Below are 21,807 nucleotides of genomic sequence, written 5' to 3' on the forward strand. Positions count from 1 at the left end.
TTTGGCCCTATTGGTGCAATTCTAAATACTAGAATACCATTTTTACCCTCCCTGTCTAACTAGCTTCAATTCGTTATTTTTATGACTTTATTGAGATACCATTCATAGAGCAATTTACTCATTTAAAATGTACAATTTAATGGTTTTTGTTCAGCCACAGAGTTGTGCAACAACCACTATTTAATGTCAGAACATCTTTATCCCCTTAAAAGAAACTATGTACTTATTAGCAGACACTCTCTATTTCCCCCCAGCTCCTCCTTCCTGCACTCATCATAGACAGCCCCTGGCAACCATTAATCTACTTTCTGTCTGTATAAATTTGTTTATTACATCGTCATTTTCAAGACTTTTTCTGGTGTTTCTTCCTCTTGTTTGCTTCCCAGTTCCCTGATTTCAGTCTCTCCTCTGGGATCCAATAATACCCCTTACATGGCTTTGTCATAGCACTTAGCTTGCTGTATTCTTTTCTGTGTTCACATAGGAAATGACTCATCTCTGAAATCCCGATATATAGTACTTGGTCTGGCTTAGAGAAGTACCCTGTAACCACTGGCTAAATTAATGAATTATTTCCAGGAATCTAGACAGGGAGAAATGTCTCTCAGAGAGTGGATGAGAGATGAGTGAATACACAGGCAAAGCCAGATAGCGGATATCTAAGTGCCTACTTTTCAGCCCACATGCACTTAGGCAAATGCAGCAACCACCACACCAATGTCCATTTCCTCTCTATAGTTGGTATCCAGGTTGCAGAATCTAGGGAAGCATTACCATAAGTGGTGCAGAGGAAGTATATTCTCAGGAACTGTTTACAACAGTTTATGCTTTACCTGTGGGACTAATAGCAACACTCTCAGGCCATTGTCCGTCTTAACTTTTTGGATTTTTTTTAATTCCTCCTTCTCTCTCTCTCTCTCTCTCTCTCTCTCTCTCTCTCTCTCTCTCTCTCTCTCTCTCTCTCTCTCTCCCTCTCTCTCTCTCTCTTTCTCTCTTTCTCCCTACCTCCCTCCCTATTTCCCTCCCTCCCTTCCCCCACACCTGCCCTCCCTTCTTTCTCTCCTCCTCTACCCCTCTTACTCCACCCTCACACCATTGGAATATTTGACTTTATATTTGTAAAGTACATTTCAGAATATCTCTGATTAATAACACAAGTACTTACATTTTAAAAAGCATACATTAGCATGAATTATATGAATACTGTTTAATTGTTCTAGTCAATGCACATTTCTTTTTACTTGATTGGATATTTGAAAAGCTAATTATAAAGGAACATAAAACAATTGCAAACATAATGGAATACAAACATTTTAAATACTAAATCATTTCAATTTTAGCATTTTATTGACTAGAGACAGATTGGGGTGCACTCTGACTTTGGCCACCATTGTCTGCCTTTCTCTATTTCTGTCTCTATTTCAAGTTCCCCATTCTTCTTTTCTCCAAACCTCTACCCTATTTCCCCACTCCTCCATTCATTATCTCTTTCTCTCACTTTTTTTTTTAAATTCTTTCCTCCACTCATTTTGCTGTATGAGCCTTTTTATGTTTTATTTTGTGTTTCTACTTCAATATATATATATATATTTCAGAGAGGAAAGGAGAGGAAGAAAGAGATAGGAACATCAATGATAAGAGAGAATCATTGATTGGCTGCCTCATGCAGCTCCCCCTCCCCCCTGCAGTGGGGACCGAGCCGCTATCTACCTGGGCATGTGCCCTTGACTGGAATCAAACCCAGGACCCTGCAGTCCACAGGCTGACGCTCTATCCACTGAGCCAAAAACAGCTAGGGCTCTACTTTACTTCTTAATTCTTCTTTCTGACTAGTCCCTTTTCTATTTTGTTCCTTTTGTTCTTTTTGCTCAGGATGAGGTAGGGAAGAGTGTGTGGGGAGGGGAGAGGATAAGTTGAGCAGGAAAAGAGAGAGTGGAGAGAGATTGACAATGGGGCTGTCCTGAACCTGCCACATCATCTGCTACCAAAAGGGATGTGCCTTGATCGAACCACCCATATTTCCTCTCCTTTAAAGCTAAGGCACAAAATTTCTTTGTGCCTCACTTTTTTATCACTTACAAAATTGAAGCAAAATAAGATGTTCCCAGACTACCTCACAAAAATGTTGTTAAGGTCAAACTTGGTAATGAATATGAAAAAAGTTTGAAAAGAACCAGACTCTGTAATTTGAAGCACTCAAGGGAAAGGGTGGGAGGATTGCTGCCTTGCACTGCTCAGAGATCTGATTAATGAGAGGACTGCACTTAATGTCTTTCTGAGGAATGTGTTTCTTTTCACCTTTGTCCTACTCGTCAAATAACTTGTTTGTATGTGTGCCTTGTTTGAATGTCCTTAGTATCTGCAGAGGGAAAAGATATGCTGTTGATTTTTATCCATTCCTTTTCTCTTGCCTTGGGCTAGCAAATGGAACCTCCAGCAGCCAGCTCTCTACCCCCAAGTCTAAGCAGTCTCCCATCTCTACACCTACCAGTCCTGGCAGCCTCCGGAAGCACAAGGTATTATGTCTCTTATACCTTACTATACCCCTTTACACTTGGACTTTTTTGATTGGCTTGGTTACGGTTTTCTCTTCCATCAGCTTCAATGGCACATCAAGGCTATAATTTCCTTTCATCTGGTCCATTAGTGGGAAGCCCTGAAAATCACAGCAGGGGTCTAGCTTCCATTCACTTTTATGTAATCCTCTGACCCTGGTTTATTTAATACTGATTACATTTACCCAAAAGGTAGAGGTACAGAGGTCCCAACTCTGCATTCTGAGCTAATGGTGTCACCAAATAACTGAGTCGGGGGATGGATTGAGCACTTGTCTGTCCAATTCAGAGGCATAGTGAAGAGGACCTTAAAGGAAACTTATGTCTCATAGGCACCAGTCAATAGAAGTGACATAAGTATAGCACTCAAAGAAAGTTAGCACTGAGTTAGTTCCTTTAGATTTGCTGGACCTCAAAATATGAACAGATCCTAGTTTCACTATGTATTTGCAGACAGATTATGATGCAGCATTGGAAGAGAGGGCATATATGTATACTCCATTGGTCCTAGGCATCATGTGCACTTCTAAGTCATCTCAGATAAATATACAATTAAAATAATAGAAGTGTATAGATTATCTAGCTCCACTTCTAAAATAGATTAATATCCAGAAATCTCCTCTGTATAGAAAATATGGAGTGGTTACTGCCTCATCACTGAGGTGATATAAATGTGGTTTTTGCTCTGATTGGCACATTGTAGAGCTCTATTCTCTATGATTCTCTTGTATTTTGCCTGTTCACAGATTTGGTGTGAGATGGGAAAAGGCAAAATTCACCAATGTGGCTAACTGCATCACAGAACCAAAGATGGTCAAAGTTGGAGATCTAAGATGGAATTAAACTAGTTTCATTTGATTCTCACTGTGATCTTGTGAGGTTAATATTTTACAGAGGAGGAAATTGAAACCTTAAGCTACTTAGTGTAGTAACATTACTAGGTAGTAGCAGACAGAGGACTAGTATCCAGATTATTGCCAGTAGTATGGCTGGATTCAGTTTGTACAAGGTCATGAGACCTGACTGTACATTGCTTCCCAACTCTGTGTTCAGTGATATTGTGTTGGTAACTAGAACACAGCTGTTGTAGGAAGATTTATACCATGGGAATCAGCAAAGACTACAAATCAAGGTTGTTTTGTTCCTACATAAAGTCATTGGTTAAATATTTAACAGTATACCACTACCTGACATCCATTTTCATTTCCTTTTCTCTGCATTTGGGTTTTAATTTCCTGGTTAAAACCATTACCTGCTCCATCATACCTAATGTCTGTTGCATTCCTTGAGTGACCCTTTTAACCTATGATATTGACCCTGACCAGAATCTTCTGATTGTCCTGCTGAGCTATTTGGTTTCCCCAAAGGAGGAGATGCTGAACTATTTATGTAGCCAACATTACTCAGAAATTGTGAGATGAATGAAAATTACTTTTGCAGAGAACTTTCAGTTATTCTTTTGAGCAGCAGTTTGTTAATGTGGATATTCCAAGATGGGGAGTAGCCTAATTCTACTTTTCCACTCTCTACACAGAACATCCTATATGCTACATTACTTATTACTTTATATTTGCCCTATGCATTTCTGCCCTTATATTTTCCCTGAGAAGTGTGACCTACCCTGGCACCTTATATTAGTACCTACCCCAAATAGCTGGGAGAAACATGGGAATATATTTGGTCTGCGCTCGTGAGTCACTCAGCTTTTAATTTGACATGCTAAGTTCATTTAGGCTGAAGTTCTATTATTCATAAGCCCAGTGAGGTGAATTAAACCATTTCTCCTTGTTGGGTTTGCAGGCTTGCTTGCTTATTTATTTATTTATTTAGTAGTCAATTCTAAATCTAATTTAACCACTGAAGAATTAGAACAAGCTATAGGTGGCAACATTGCCAGGCCTTAACTGTTTAACTGTGAAATATTCAGTGTGTCATTTTAATTTTAAAATAACTCTTTTAATGACAGTTAAGCAAACCAACCAAGTTAGTACTGAATTATATAATTTTTACAGCAAATTCTTAAAATTATATTTTGGTTTAATTCTAAGTCATTTTTAAGTTTTTCACTTTGATATAATTTCATACTTACAGAAGTTGCAAAATAACGAAGAACTTCTGTATAGTCTTTACACAGATTGACTAGTTGTTTATATTTTGCCCCATTGACTTTATTTTTTGTTTTCTCTCTCTCTCTCTCTCTCTCTCTCTCTCTCTCTCTCTCTCTCTCTCTCACACACACACACACACACACACACACACACACACACACTTTGCTATTTATTTTAGCTATCAAAATCAGGAAATTTTCTCTGCCATGATACTAGCATCTACAATCCATATTTGAATTTTATCATATGCCCTAGTAACATTCTTTTTATGGCCAGGATCCAATTCAGGATGACACATTGCCTTCATTGTCCAGGTTTCTTTAGTATTCTTTAAAATATATATATATATTATTGATTTTTTTTTACAGAGAGGAAGAGAGAGGGATAGTGAGTTAGAAACATCGATGAGAGAGAAGCATCGATCAGCTGCCTCTTGCACACCCCCTACTGGGGATGTGCCCACAACCAAGGCACATGCCCTTGACCGGAATCGAACCTGGGACCTTTCAGTCCGCAGGCAGAGGCTCTATCCACTGAGCCAAACCGGTTTTGGCAGTATTCTTTAATATAGTACCATTCTTGAGTGTTTTTGAATCTTTTAGGACACTGTATTATACAAATGAAGAGTACAGACCCGTTATGTAGTATAAAGTTTTTTAATTTTAGGTTTGTCTATTAATTTCTTGTTATTAAATTCAGATTATGCACTTGGAGCAGAATCGTCATAGAAGTTATTCTGTGCCTCTCCTGGTGCATCCTATCAGGAAGCAATGATGGAAAGTTAACTGGTTTTCCTAAATAAGTTAAAAGTATCTTGTGACCTTGGCTCAGCCCCCCTGAGGCTCTAGTCTCAACTTATTGCTCCTCCTTTAACACAGCCACCTGAACCTTAACACCATTAAGGTCTTTGGACAGTGGACCTAAGCTGGTCTCATCTGAATGTCCATCCAAGTAGACCTGAAAGGTGTGAGTCATGGTGGAAACAGGAAGCAGGTGGCTAAGGCCATTACTTTCCTCCTGTGCAATTGGAAAGAAACTTGAAGTCCTAACATCCCTTTGGTAACTTTTGATGACCCTGGCAGGGCCCAAAGCTGTAATCAGCCTCTTGGCTTCCCCTCTTAAGCAGCTCATGGAGAATCCTCTTTAATGCAGCTGTGATGGGGTTAGCCAAAGTCCGCATACTCAAGTACTACAATATGGACACAAAATGAATCCTTGTATAGTTAATGAGAACAACATTTTGCATTTCTATTCTGCTTAATCTTTTTGCATAGCCATCTTCTCAATTACCTTTGTGATAACCCTTTGAAAAAGATAGAGCAGGTAGCATTTCTATTTTATAGGTGAGAAAAAGGAAGGGCCGGGGTTAAAGACAACTCTAGTATGATTCAACAATTGGGAGAAGGTAACATATTAAAGATGTACAAAAAGCTTAGAAACATATATTTTTCATTTATTTTTATATTTTTTACAGATTAGTGTTGTACTTATGGCTTTAAATTTGGAGGCATTTTGTTTGCAATGTTGTCTGGAGATTGGAGGAAAATGTATTTGACATACTATCTGAAAATGTAACTAATATTACTTAAATATACATTTATTCTGTGTTTCCAGACATTTTTTTGTCATCCTGTAAGTGCTTGGAGGATAGTTAGATGAATAAAGCAGGATCCTGACCCTTAAATCACAGACATGACTCTAAGTGGATTTTGGTAGTATAATCAAGAGGGAACAAAAGGACTACAGGAGCACAAAAGAAGATGGGAGACAAGGAAAGCTTTACAGACTAGGTGACATTTAAGTTGGCCCTTGAAGCCTGGGTAGGCTTTTGATCACTGGTGTAGAGAACAGGGAGTTTCAGTTTTAAAAAAATTTACTCAAATGTGGAATTTAATAAACAAACTGTACTACCAAGCAAAATAGAGACAAACTCATAGATGGAGAGCAGGCAGACAGCACTGGTGGGGCAGCCAAGGGGGAGAAGGGAGAGAGTAGATTAGGAAAAAAGAAAAAAAGGGAGAGAACTCATGGACAACAGTGTGGTGATTGAATGGGGGGTGGGTGGAAGAGGGCAGAGAGTGGATAAATGGTGATGGAAAAAATAAAAAATAAATAAAATTTTAAAAATCAGCAAAAACAAAGCCAAACCGTAAGAAAAATGCAGAGCACATTTGGGGAAAAGCAAACTCAAACTAGAAGCCAGGTTTCTTAAAACTCCTCTCTGACTTTCCTTGGACTATAAGCTTATTGGACCAGAGACTAAGATTTTGTTTCCTCTAATGCAAAAATATCGCCAGCACAGCTGTACTTGTTACAAACATTTTGTTCTGTAGGGCTCCAAGGGACTAAGCAAATGAATTTCAGGTGCAAATTATGTGTATTGTTAAGCAATATGTGTATTTCTGTATTTATACATATCAATCAACAAAAACAGAATGTTGAGATAATTCTTTTTTCTAAACATTGTTTTACCCATACAAGGTAATATATTTTGAATATTAAATAAATTGATGGAGGACAGACGTTCACACTTAAGCCTAGTCATATGGATTCTTTCCATGGCCTGTATCTAACTGTACCCATTCCAAGACAGAGCAGCTGTTAGTGGAGTATCCTCAAGTTTCTACCCTGAGGCCTGTTCCCCTGTCCTCTGAGATAAGAGTCTGGAACAATCTTCTCATAATTATTTCCACTAGCCAAACAACTACATCGAAGGATCTGTTACATGAACAATTAAGAGCAGGGGTGAATGCTGAAGCCCAGTGGTTCAGAGTGGTGGGACTCTATGATGGTGGTCTCCCTAATGAAAAGGCCCTTTTGTACTGTTTAAAAATGTCTAGGGAGTTCAATAACTTGGCAGTGTCTAATTTTCTTTGCTTTGGTATAAAGAAAAAAATGCAATGATCTGAATTACATTTTATAGATTTTTATAACTAGAAGAAACCCTAAAGACCTTATAGTCCGCATATTCCTTGATTTTTAGATATAAGAATAAAAGCTCTGAAGGGGGAGAGGGGGCATTAAAAGGCAAAGCTAGGCCTAGATATTAGGTCTCCTGATTCTTAATCCTGAGCTCCTTCTACTACAGTGGACTTGCTTCTGTGTAAATTTAACTGGTGGAATTCATCAATAGTCACAATGTTGTCATAAGCTACTACAAAACTGTCTCATATTTGTACACATAATTACATGCTGAATATTACATATACATTATACATTGCATATTGCTGTATAGGGTTTTATATGTAAGAATCACATAAATAGTATTTAGCTGTCAATGTGAAATTTTTCAAAGGTACTAATTTTAATTAAGAGTTTATTGAGATATAATTCACATACTATAAGTTATACCTTTTAAAATTGTACAGTTTAATTTTTTTAATAAATCCCACAGTTGTACAGGAATATGCTCATCACCCCCAAAAGGAGCAATATGCCCATAAGTAATAACAGGTCTTTTCTCCTCTACCCATGCCCTGGATGCCACTAATCTACTACTCTTTGTTTTCTATGAGCTAGCATATACTGAACATCTCATAATTTTTTTTTTCTCTTTGGTATTGCTTTAGCTGGATTCCATAACTTTTGCTATATTATTTATTTCATTTTTATTAATTGAATATTTTGTAGTTTCCCTTATAGTTTCTCCTTTGACTCATTAGCTATTTAGCAATGTGTTGTTTAATTTTCACATATTCGTGAATTTCCCAAATATCTTTGTTTTGCCTTCTAATTTAGTTCTACTGTAGTCAAAGAACACATTTTACATGATTTTAGTACTTTTAGATTTATTGGACTTGTTTTATGACTTAACATATAATTTATACTGTAGAATGTTCCAGGAGTACTTGAGGAGAATGTGTATTCTACAGTTGTTTGATGGAATATTCTAGAGATGTATAATTGTTTGTAGTGTTGTTCAAGTCTCTTTTCTTGTTGGTCTTCTGCCTAGTGATTCTATCCATTATTGAAAGTCTGGGGTATTGAAGTCTTCAACTGTTAAAATTGAATTCTTTATTTCTCCCTTCAATTCAGTCATCTTTTCTTCATGTATTTGGGTGTTCTGCTGTTAAAGTGTATATATAAGGGTATCTCAAAAATGTATACATACTTTAATAGCATGGAGCTCAATTGATGTTTCTTTTCAGATTTAACCCATTAGAATTAATAATGGTATTAAAAGTGTGTATTTTTTGGACACGCTGTATTTACAATTATGTTTTGGGATGTAGTGATCCTTTTAATATTATAAAATGTCCTTATTTGTCTCTAATAATAATTTTTGTCTTAAAGTCTATTTTTTTCTGATATTAATATAGCCACTTCAACTCCCTTTTGTTTCCTAACTGCATGGTACGTCTTTTTCCATCTTTAACTTTCAACCTATTTGTGTCTCTGAATCTAAGTTCTGTCTTTCAAACAGCATAGAACTGGATCATGTTTTTTTTTTTAATATATTTTTATTGATTTCAGAGAGGAGGAGAGAGAATCATTTACCGGTTGCCCCCTGCACGCCTTACACTTGGGATCAAGTCTGTAACCTGGGCATGTGCCCTGACCTGGAATCGAACTCAGGACTCTTCAGTCCACAGGCCTACGCTCTATTTACTGAGCCAAACTGGGTAGGATGGATCATGTCCCCCCACCCCCTTCAATCCATTCTGCTGATCTCTGCCTTTTCATTTGAGTGTTTAATCTATATTTAGTGCAGCTACTAAAAAAGTGGGAATTGCGCATTCCTTTTCGATATTTTGTATTTGTCTTATATCTTTTTTGTTCCTTTATCCCTTTATTTCTGCCCTTTTGTGTTAAATATATTTACAGTGTACCATTTTAGTTCCCCTTTTTGTATTTTTATTTTGTGTTATTGTCTTACTGTTTGCCCAGGAGATTACAATCAATACCTTAATACAATCTACTTTGAATTAATATCAACTTAATTTCAATTGTATATAATTGTTTTGTTTTCGTATAGCACTGCTCTTTTTGCCTTCTCTTTGTGCTCTTACTGACATAGAGATTACAACATTATATATAACCAGAGGCCCAGTGCATGAAATTTGTGCAAGGGTAGCCCTTCTCAGCCCAGGCTGCTGTGGCACTCACAGCCCCAGTTGCCTAAGCCTTTGCAGCCCTTTGGCCCTGCCTCCTGGCCATTCAAGAAGGTCATATTGCCATCAGGTCTAATTAGCATACTAACTCTTTATTAGCTTTATATAGGATAACTCCACCAGCACATTATTATAATTGCTATTTTATGCAGTTGTCTTTTCAATTGGATAACAGAAGAAAAGCGTACAAAAATAAATTTTTACTATCTGTTGTATTTAGCTTTTCTAAAATTATATTTTTTGTTATTGTATGTAACTATACTATGTTTAAATGCCTATTAGCTTTTTTTTTGAAATTTCTTTTTTTATTAAGGTATTATATGTGTTCATATCTTACCATTGCCCCCTCCCCCCGACTCCAGTACATGCCCTGTACTGGAGTCGGGGGGAGGGGGCAATGTTTTGCATCCATTGGTTATTCTTATATGCATGCATATAAGTCTTTTGGTTGATCTCTTATCTCCTCCACCTCTCCCTAACCTTCCCGCTGTAATTTGACAGTCTGTTTGATGCTTTACTGCCTCTGTATCTATAGTTTTGTTCATCAGTTTATGATTTTTTTATTATCCACAAATGAGTGAGATCATGTGATATTTTTCTTTCATTGACTGGCTTATTTCATTTAGCAAAATGTTCTCCAATTCCTATTAGCTTTTTAAAATTTTCTTTATTGATTAAGGTATTACATATGTGGCCTTATCTCCTCATTGCCCCACCACTCCCTCACTCATGTCCTCCCCCTTCCCCCCCCCCCGCCCCCGATGTCTGTATTCATTGGTTAGGCCTATATGCATGCATACCAGTCCTTTGGTTGATCTCTCCCCCTTACCCCCACCCTACCTTGCCTTCCCTCTGAGGTTCGACAGTCTGATTGATGTTTCTCTGTCTCTGGATCTGTTTTTGTTCATCAGTTTATGTTGTTCATTATATTCCATAAATGAGTGAGATCATGTGATATTTATCTTTCTCCAAATGGCTTATTTCACTTAATATAATGCTCTCCAGTTCCATCCATGCTGTTGCAAATGGTAAAAAATTCCTTCTTTTGTTTACCACAACATAGAATTCCAATGTGTAAATGTACCACCATGTTTTAATCCATTCATTTGCTGATGAGCACTTAGGCTGCTCCCAAATCTTAGATATGGTGAATTGTGCTATGAACATAGGGGTGCATCTATACTTTCTGACTGGTGTTTCTAGTTTCTTGGGATATATTCCTAGAAGTGGGGTCACTGGGTCAAATGGGAGTTCCATTTTTACTTTTGTGAGGAAACTCCATACTGTTCTCAACAGTGGCTGCACCAGTCTGCATTCCCACCAGCAGTGCATGAGGGTTCCTTTTTCTCAGCATCCTCACCAGCACTTGTCATTTGTTGATTTGTTGATGTTGGCCATTCTGACAGGTGTGAGATGATACCGCATTGTAATTTTGATTTGCATCTCTCAGATAATTAGTGACTTTGAGCATGTTTTCATATGTCTTTTGGCCTTCCTTCTGTCTTCTTTCAAAAAGTATCTATTTAGGTCCCTTGCCCGTTTTTTTTTTTTTTTTTATTGGGTTGTTTATCTTCCTTTTTGTTAAGTTGTATGAGTTCCCTGAAGTTGTTGGAGGTTAAACCCTTATCAGTGATAACATTGGCAAATGTGTTCTCCCATGCAGTGGGCTCTCTTATTTATTTGTTGATGGTTTCTTTTGCTGTGCAAAAGGTTTTTATTTTGATGTAGTCCCATTTGTTTATTTTCTCTTTAGTTTCCATTGCCATATCAGTGAAGAAATTGCTTAAGCATATGTCTGAGATTTTGCTGCCTGTGGATTCCTTTAGTATTTTTAATGGTTTCCCATCTTATGTTTTCTTTTTTTAAAAAATATATTTTATTGATTTTTTACAGAGAGGAAGAGAAAGAGATAGAGAGTTAGAAACATCGATGGGAGAGAATCATCAATCAGCTGCCTCTTGCACATCCTTTACTGGGGACATGCCCACAACCCAGGTACGTGCCCTTGACCGGAATTGAACCTGGGACCTTTCAGTCCCCAGGCCGATGCTCTATCCACTGGGCCAAACCGGTTTCGGCTGTTTTCTTTATTTCTTATGTGGATTTATAGTACTGTCTTGTTGTTATTTCATTTCTCCCTGAAGGATTCTCTATAGTATTTCTTGTAGGACATGTTTGCTAGTAACAAATAATCTGTCTTTATTTATCTGGGAACTGTATTGATTTATCCTTTATTGTTGAAGGATAATTTTGCTGGATTTTCTTGAATGCCTTGCTCCAATTAGTCTCCCAGCCTTTGCTGAAGGCTCTGTGGGTGTGTACTGGGGCATAATTTCAATACTCTGTCAGACAGTTTAACACTTTGTCTTAATCTTCAATTCCTGCTTGCACAGGGCCTCAAGGGAAAACAGAGGTGAGAGGTTAAAGGCTTTCCAGGACTTTTCTGAGAATACACAGTCCTGAATGTGTACTGGATTTAGAGATTACTGGGAATATGTTGGTGCCTTTCAAAGTCACCTATGGACATTAATTCTTCAGTTTTTCCTTGAAGGTTTTAAGCAGCTTCATTTACCCCAAATATTTCCCCCACCTAAGGAAGCTATGATTTTAAGCAATTGCAGCTGATTAATACTCCAAGAAATGGCTGTCCACAGGAAGTGTGCTCTGAATTAGGTCAAATAAATAATAAAGAGCACCAATAAGTGCAGTTTTCAGACAGGTTAAAAAGTGACAATTCTCAAGGACTAGGATATTTTGGGGGCACTCCAAACTCATTCTGCATTGCTCAGTGGTTGCTAGGGTGTAGTTTTTTAAATACTGTAGTGGTGAGGCTATTTGTTTTCAAAGCTACCCTGCATCTGGAGAAAGAGAGAATGAAATAAGGTGAGTTAAAGCACCATAAGTCTTGGTATTCTCACTGAGATTTATCATTTTTTCTTTAATGAACACTTAATTGGATTGTTGCAAGCCTTTGCTTAATTTCTAGAGTTTTGAAATAGTTAATTTTGACAATTATTTTAGTGTTACTACATTTATGTAAAAGCAAGTTTTCAGATTCTTTCTTCACCATTCTGGAAGTCTAGAGCTCAAAGATACATTTGATTATGTTCAGTATTTACTATATTCAAGTTCTGAAGAACTAAATCTCTTCAGAGATGCAACTCCATTCTATGCCACTTCAATTCTATTTTGTAAGTTATATTGTACCGTATTATTTCTTCAGCCTTGTTCTCCCTACCTATTTATCAATTTTCTAAGAAATCTTGTTTGGTAGTTTGTTTGGTAGTTTAAAACAAAACAAGGTCTTCAAATCCTACCTATGGCCTGGTTGTTTTTGGATGAATCCCAGAAGTAAAAAATATTTCTTACATCTTTAAAGGGTTATAAATGAAACAAAATCCAATCAAACAAGACAGTGTGGCAGAGAGTACATATGGCCAGCAAAGAGAGCCTAAACATTTACTATCTAGCTATGTACAGAAAATGTTTGCAAACCTTTGAGTTACAGTGAAGGGATGGTGGGGTGGTAAAAGTTGAATCTATTCACAGTAGTTGCCTTCGTTGTGTTTTTAAATTATTTAATATCCCCTTGAGAGTTCCAAATAATAGCCACAGAATTGGAAGATACATTACAGATTGTCCATTCCAAAGTCTGCATTTTCTTATTTAAGAAACCAATATTAAAAAAACTTGTTCAATGCTATAGTACTAATTATCCAGAATTAAAACCTAATGTTTCTGAATATATTTTTCTTCCCTTTCCATTCTATGATGCCTAAAACTTTTACTGCCCCTCTTTCCCACAAAAAAATACATGTTAATGTTAGATAAATAAGTCATTCTCCTTCCCATTCTTGTCCCTCTTTCTCATCATCACTTTTTTTTTCTACCTCAAAGAGAAACTGTATTTTCCAATTTTCTTGGACTTTCTCTGCTGAAGTTCTATGTCTTCGTTTTAGCAAAGTAGGTCCATTAAATATCCATAGAATTGTCCCTAAACTTTTCTATTTCCCATTAGTATCTTGCTGATAACATGAATGAAACCAGTGGTTTTCAAATTGTGTTTCATTTGGAGGTGGGTGAGATCCTGCCTCCCCAATGTCTGGTTATTTTATTTTATTTTCTGATTGGGCATCCAAGAAAATTTCAAATGAATAGAGGATTGAAAGAGAGAAGAAGAGACATTGAGAGAAATGTGAAAACCACTGCTTTAGACCAATGGGTGAAGTAAATACAAGAGTAATCACAAGGATCTCCAAATTGAATTCTGGGGACAATTGAAAAAAACAACAACACGCAATGTCATTTAATTTCCCCATCTCATAAAGACAATAAATAAGGCTTGGAACAGTATTGGATTCATGAATTCTAATGGTTATAAATGGAAGTATCTGGAAATGGAAGTAGATGGGGTACATTTTCTGGGCTAAGCATTTGTTCAGGCAGTTTTCTCAGAGCCTGAAATAAACCTACATATACTAGTATATTCACAACTGATTTTTGACAAAGGTGCAAATGGCAATGAATGGAGTAAAAAGTAACCTTTTTAAAAATTGATGCTGGAGCAATTGTATATCTATTGGCCAAAAAATACCCCTAATCTAAAATTCACATTTCATGTTAAAATTTAATTAAAACATGGATTTTATATGTAAATGTAAAACATTCAGAAAGAAAACAGAAGAAAATCTTCTGATCTTCTGCTTGGCAAATAATTATAAGCTTGGCAACAAAAAGCACATCCTAAAAAAAAAATTGATACATTGGACCTTATCAAAACTAAAAACTTTGCTATGTCAAAAACTGTGCCAATGGTATGAAAACACAAACTACAGACTAGGAGGAAAATATTAGCAAGACACATATTTAGCCTAAGACATATATAGAATATAAAAATGACTGTTAAAACTCAATGATTAGAAAAAACCCAATTAGAATATGATCAACAGGCATGAAGAAAGATTTCACTGAGGAGGAATTACACATGTGAAATATGCACAGGAAAATGTATTTAATAGAATTCACAATCTGGGTAATTTAAACTACAATGAGATATCAATACAAACCAATAAAAATTGTTAAAATAAAAATTAATGAAAACACAAAATACTGGTGAGGATGTGGATAAACTGAATCACATACTTTTCTGGTAAGAATGTAAATGGTATAGCCATTCTGGAAAACAATATTGCAGCCCTTACAAAACTAAATATGCAATTGTCATACTGTTCAGCAATTGTATCCTTGACTTTATCCAGAGAAATGAAAATGTATATTTATATAAAATTCTAGTGTGTGGAAGTTTATAGCAGTTTAATTTGTAATAGCTCAAAGCTGGAATAATCCCACATGCCCTTCAATGGGTGAATGGTTACATACTGTATGGTCTACTTATATAACATTCATGAAATGTCAAAATTTTAGATGGGAAACAGATTATTGGCTACTGGGGCTTTGGGATGTGAGAGGAATGGATGTTGACATAAAGTTGTAGCACAAGAGAGCCTGAAATACAGTTCTGTATCTTGATTGTGGTGGAGGTCACACAACTATACACATGTGGTAAAATAGCATGGGAACACACACACATAGACACACACAAACACACACACACACACACACACACACACACACACACATAAATGGAAACCTATAAGATGTTACCATTGAGGAAACTGAGTGAAGAATACATTGGTACAAAGATACCTCCCTATACTTAAACGTCCTATAAATCTATAATTATTTCAAAATAACATTAGGGAAAATATTAAAAAACAAAGCAATCATATAATATTGTCCATTTTGGAGCCCAAGTTGTTAAGAAAAAGAAAATTAACTTTTCCTCTTATTTTCTTATAGGACCTGTACCTGCCTCTGTCTTTGGATGACTCAGATTCACTTGGTGATTCTATGTGAAGGAGGAAAGCGTGTTCAGAGTCCAGAGTACAAATCCAAGATTACTGTTAACAATAGGGTACTTCTGCTCAAGTGTCCAACAGGGCTATTGGTGCTTTCAAGTTTTTATCTTTGTTGTAGTTATTTTTAAAAACACACCATACTATGTTGGGTTTAATTTTTTTGTGATTTATCCTCTGGGCCACTGATCTATAGTTACCAATTATAAGAGCTAGATTGATAACCATCATATGGGGTAACTTTCCAGGGATTCAAAATGTGCTAGTCCATGACCTTTATATTGAATACTTAGGCATCTGCATTATTTTATCCTGGTAACTTTGCTTATACACGACAGTTTTTCTTTCATAGAGGGATGTTTACATGCATAGCACTTAAAATGTGTGTGTGAAAAAAATAATTGGCAAATCCAAGAGTGACAAACACAAAATCACTAATACCCCTTGTCTCTTAATCTCAAGAATGCTATAAAATCCTGGGAGGATGAAAAGGCAGCTCCCCAGTCTTGTTCTTTACTCTCAAATTAACACATTGTTTGTTGTCTAACACAAGTTCTGGCTGTCAATGGGGAGAAACACCAGCAACTTATAATTCTGGCACCAGACACCTAAGACTATGACATATGAGTGGCTAAAACAGACTAGGCAGAATTGGGGAAACACTATAGACATCTAAGTAGAGTTTATAAAATGCAGTGAATTTTTTTGTCAATTGCTCCACTGGGGCAATTTAGAATCAATAAGCAATTAATTAGAGTTGGGGGTGAGGGATTTCATATACCTGATTCCTCTAAGAGGCTGTCCAACATAGCAAGTTATTACACAAACTGAATGGTATCCATCTATCTCTGTTCTATTGAATGCCTTGTAAACAGCCAAAACTGAAAAAAAACTGTGAGAATTTTTTTTCAGGTCTGACACCTTTTGGTCGCTTTTTATAGCAAGAAACCACTATCCTTTTTATAAAACCTCATGTCTATATTTCAGGAGCAAACTCTTCAGGCTCCTTTTTTATAAACTGGTGATTTTTCTTTTGTCTAAAAAACACATGCAGAAAATTTACCAAAAAAATAAATAAATAAATAAATGCAGAGCAACGTAGTTTAGGAATTGTGCTGTTACTGGCAAACAGAAACCTCCAGGAGAAAACAAAATAAGTATCAGAGGCCAATTCAATAGAATCAGTCTTTTGACAACTTTTAAATAGTTATGCTTACATTAATAATTTCAGTGTGTACCAGACATTCTAATTATATCTTAAATGAAATGTTATGGCACATTTTAAGCAACTCTTTTTATCTATAACCCTAATATTTCATATTGAAGACATAGAAAACTTTCTTTTGTCTTTAACACTAGAAAGGATTTTGCTTCGTTAAGGACTGGATATTTGAAATAATTCTTAGTACACATTTATAACACTGCTTTTTGTCTGTAATCATAGCCCATAATGGTGAAGACAACTAAATATAAGTAAAAGCCATGCATGTCAATTCTGTGTTTGCTTTTAGCAGAAATGAAGATTTTAAAAAATTTCTTTGTAATTGTGCAGATAGTTGGAAAGGTGCAGCATTCGGAACCAAGTGGCTGCTTGGCTATGGGATGACTTGCAGTTGTTCCTCCACTTTAACAGGAATGAGCTGTGTGTGTGTGTGTGTGTGTGTGTGTGTGTGTGTGTGTGTGTGTGTGTGTATGCGTGCGCACGTGCATGCACACATACGCACAACCACTTCATAATTAGGAGATATGACAGGATATACCAACATGGATCAGTGGCAACTTGGTGGCATTGCTGATGAGAACTGTGTAGAAGAGAATTCCATGGTGCAAGGAGTAGTTCAGATGCCCCTTAGACAAGCTTCAGATGGTGTTAACTATGAAAAATATTTTTTGGTTCAAGCAGTGTCCAAATGATGGTAGTACTGATTCCTGATTAAATTGGTCATTGAAGAACCCCAAATTATAAAAATCTATTTTGGAATTTGTCCTCTATTTGTAGGCTTGTTAGAACCCCTTAAGAAGCCCGTGTTGCTTACCTCCTTCTTTCTACAAGTTCAAAGTTTGGATAGTTTCTCCCATAACAATTTGTGGTTTAATAGGAAAAACTGGTACTTGGGATTGGAGTGGTGGTGTATACAGTGGTAGGCAGTCTGTTTTTAAACTTCAGGCCAGACTTCCAAAGATTTTTCCTTTTCTCTAGATATCATTTAGTCCAATTCCTTCAAACTAAAATGAAACAGAAAAAAGTTTGAGGCAGCTAAATGACCTGCTTGAAAAAGCAGGACCAGAAGAGGAATTGAGATTTCCTCAGGTCCAGGTCCTATGCTAACTCTGAGCATTTCTTCACTTATAGAGCATATGTATCATTAAAAAAATACTAAATGGCATATTTTCATTACAATAATATTTAAACCAACAAGTATCTATAATAATAGTTGATTTTCCATCTTTCTTGTAATAAATTATAGGGAAATGTTTCTGTAATCCCACTTCAGAGGGATTTGGTGTAGTTCAAAATTCAATCCTTCAATAATTGCATTTTAATTTTAATTTATCATTATTATTGAAAGTATTACAGATGTTCCCTTATTTCTCCCCACTGACCCCTTCACCCCGCAACCCCCGGGCCTTCACTGAACTATTGTCTCAGGCCCATTTTCAAGGCAACAAAGAAAAATGTAACTGAGCACCATCACCCTCACATTCATTCCCAATTTTAACCAGTCCAGTTTTACCACTAAATTTCCATTGTGTTACCTTCTGCACAGTTAGCAAATATCATTCAACAGACATTTGCCTCCACTCCCCAAATTATCTTTTCTCTTTCACACACACATATAAACACACACACACAATCCATGTATTGCTTGTTCCTACCTCCTAATATTCTTCCTTACCGAACTAGAAATAGGGACAAAGAATGGGAAAATGTACATATGGGTACTGGATTGAACAACTTCGTAAGTAGTGTTAACTAGGGGTAAATTGAGAGAAAATATCCTTCTCTCTTCACTGTTTTTGGAAAGGATAGCCATTAGCATGATTTCTTTGTGTCTTTATGGACCTTAGTATTAGCCTAGATTGAATTATAGAGTTTTCTAGCTGGAAGGAACCATGAGATCACATCATCTACTCCAAATTTCTCATTTTCAAGCCAGGAATGAAGATGCAGAGGTAATTTCCTGAAGGTAACACAAGCTGGCTTGAGACAAGCCTAGGATTAGAACGCATATATCCTAACTCTTATTCCACAGCCTGTTCCACTGAACTATATTGCCTTCCACTGTGCTCCTGAGAATACTTTCCCATGGTCAAGTTGCATCTTGGAGCCATATGTTCTTGCCATGATCTCAGTGGGAAATCCACCCAACAACCTAACACAGCTATTTTTCCTTGTATTTACATGGTTTTCATTCACATGGATTGCAGATGTCTTCTAAAGAGGAAGAGATGAGGACAGTACCAATGGGGTCTAGGATCATGTCCATTCAACACAGGGGATCACTGGCCCACCTTGAGGATCCCTCAGAACAGCATTCTGACCCCCTGCCTTGTCCAGATTGGATATAGAAAGACTGATTTTCCTAGACAGCTCACTTCATCTCATTTTATACTGGTTGATCTTCATAGGTTGAGAAAAATGTTTCTTGTTCTTAGAGCAAAGAAAGGAGGGAAGAGAGAACAATAGCTTTTTTCATCCAAATTTCTGAGATGGCTTTTCAGTCCTTTTTAAACAAGTGTGACTACCATTCACTGGCAATGATTTCCTTTAAAAGATGGGAGTGAGACTAGCTAAAGAAAATAACCTGGCCTTGCTGTGATTGTCCTCATTCACAATGTCCCCATAGCCATCCTGTCATATGGGGACAATTTCTAAGCATAAGCAAAGGACTTCGTGACTAAAATGTGCTCTGGCTGATGTTAAACATTGGCTCCTTGTGTTTGCACTAAAATAGTAAGCTATGTGCTCAACACACCATACTGATCTTGTATACACTACTCCTGTGGCCTTCCATTCCAGAAACCAGGGTAACAAGTTCTGAACACATAGTTTTCCTTGCAGCAAGGCTCTTCCTCTCTCTCTCTCTCTCTCTCTCTCCCTCTCTCTCTCTCTCTCTCTCTCTCTCTCTCTCTCTCTCTCTCTCTCTCTCTCTCTCTCTCTCGGCATATCCTCTGGTGAGGATTTGAAGACCCTCACACATGTCCTCTTTGGACAAGGGAACAAGCTGGCCAATGTCCTCAAAATAAGCTCTAGCACACTGATGAGGATGTTTCCAAAGACCAGCCCTTATCAGAAACATCTATGCCAAAAGACTTCCCCAGACAGATGCACTAGGATGGTGAAATTTGAATAACCTCCTTCATCACCTAGTTTGTTATGGAAATAAAAGACACTGGAGATTTCTTAATAAAACAACAACATTGAAACTTTTGGAACTTGTCCTTGACCACATGGGGCCACTTGGATATCCAAGGACAGCATCTTCACTCATGCATTATCCTCATTGCATGAAAGGATTTGGCTATTAGGTTGATTTTCTAAGTAAATGATCAGTGTTTTAAAACTTATCTGGGATGGAAGAGGGATCAGACTCCTTTGTGTTGGGACCTGAAATCTACACAGAATTAAGGCCCACTGTCACATTCTGCCTCTGTCCCAAGAAGAGGACTCTATATTTAGCCTTGTCTGCTGTTCTATGATTTTATGCAGATTTTCCTCTTCAATATAGTTGTGACCACCTGGAGCAATGATACTTAATTGATTCCTCATGAACACCTTTTGGCTGGAGAGGCATCTCCAACAGACTCTCTGGCTGTTGGTGGCTCAGACCCAGTCTAGTGCTGTTAATATTTGGTGAATTATCTTCAATCATCCCTGAAGACTGATTTTGGACTAAGAAAACATAGGTATTTTCTTTAAAATGAATTCCCTCTGGCTAGCCACACAGTAACTAAGTCACATGTGCTGAGAGGAAAATGCATTTCTAAACCCATGGAACACTGACTCCAGTGGGAAACCTACTGTGGCCTGGGACTGTCAGCAGCTCCTCCTAGCCTCTTCTATTTATTTTATTTTATTTTTTTATTTTCAGAGACTAAAATACTCTCTCTCCATCAACTGTCTTTCAATATGCCTGGATAAAGAATTTTGCCCTTCCCATCTCTTCAGGAAAAGGTGCCTTCCTCCTCAGTCTCCCTCACCCTGGTCCCAGAGCTTTTCTTCATCCCCAAAGATCTAATATGATATTTTTTACATCAGCCTCTCAGTGTTAGTGTTGCTTCCTACTTGTTTCCCTTTAAGGTTTCATGCAGACTTCTGACTTTGGCCTAGGTAGTGTGACATTGATTCTCATATGACAAGACTCTGAAAGCAATAATTAGAGTCATAATAAGACTTTAACTGCCTAATTTTTAATACCTTAGTTTATAGGCTTCAACATGTTCTACAATCAGAGACAATCTTGTCTTACCTTGATTGCTTGGGGCTAGGAGAGTACAGAATTTCCTTTGGAAATTAAGACATTTTCTTGCTCCTGATTAAAAAGACAAGCTAGTTTAGAGAAGTCATATGTCCCAACACAAGTCAGAGCAAAAATATTATAAATGAAGGCAAAAACTTATAAGCATTGGAGCTTCTTATTTCTGAATAAATAGGCTTAGAAAATCAATGGCATTTTGCCACTTTCTACCTCCCTTGTGCATCTCTTTGTATTTTCTTTCTTTCTCTAGTTCACCTATTTTTGCTCTTACATTCTGTGTTATTACAATCTCCTTCCTTAGTACACACATCCATCTTTGGCCTCTGCAATTCTTTTGTCTCTCTTTTGTTGACTCAGAACCTTCCCCCCCACCCTTACTCCTTATCTAGGCATTGGGCATATGCCTCTTCTTAGTCCTGGGATTTTGCCTTGGTGTTGAGATTTTCTTGTATACTCAGCCAGCCTTGATTCTATGCCAGTCTAGTCAGAAATACATTGTTGGGAATAATCCAAACCTGGCCCTTTCTTCATTTCCAGTTGTAATTCCCTGAGGCAGATCCACAAAAGCAGTTTCCTTATAGCTCATGTATCTTTTGGTCTTTGCCTTCCGAGCACTGTATAGAATACTTTGTGGTTCC

At 37.0% G+C, this 21,807-nt stretch overlaps 1 protein-coding gene across 2 annotated transcripts in view; it reads left to right on the forward strand.

The window, feature by feature from the left end:
• Positions 1–16,944, forward strand: part of DCX (doublecortin) — a 158,099-nt gene extending 141,155 nt beyond the window's left edge. For both annotated transcript variants that reach the window (XM_084870497.1, XM_084870496.1), the window contains exons 6-7: positions 2,422–2,516; positions 15,634–16,944. In XM_084870497.1, coding sequence (XP_084726623.1) covers positions 2,422–2,516; positions 15,634–15,690 — 152 coding nt within the window. In that variant the 3' untranslated portion in view covers positions 15,691–16,944. The remainder of the gene's footprint in view (positions 1–2,421; positions 2,517–15,633) is intronic.
• The last annotated feature ends 4,863 nt before the right edge of the window (positions 16,945–21,807 follow it).

Source organism: Pipistrellus hanaki (genome assembly GCF_964339955.1).
Source record: "Pipistrellus hanaki genome assembly, chromosome: X".
Classification (NCBI taxonomy): Eukaryota; Metazoa; Chordata; class Mammalia; order Chiroptera; family Vespertilionidae; genus Pipistrellus; species Pipistrellus hanaki.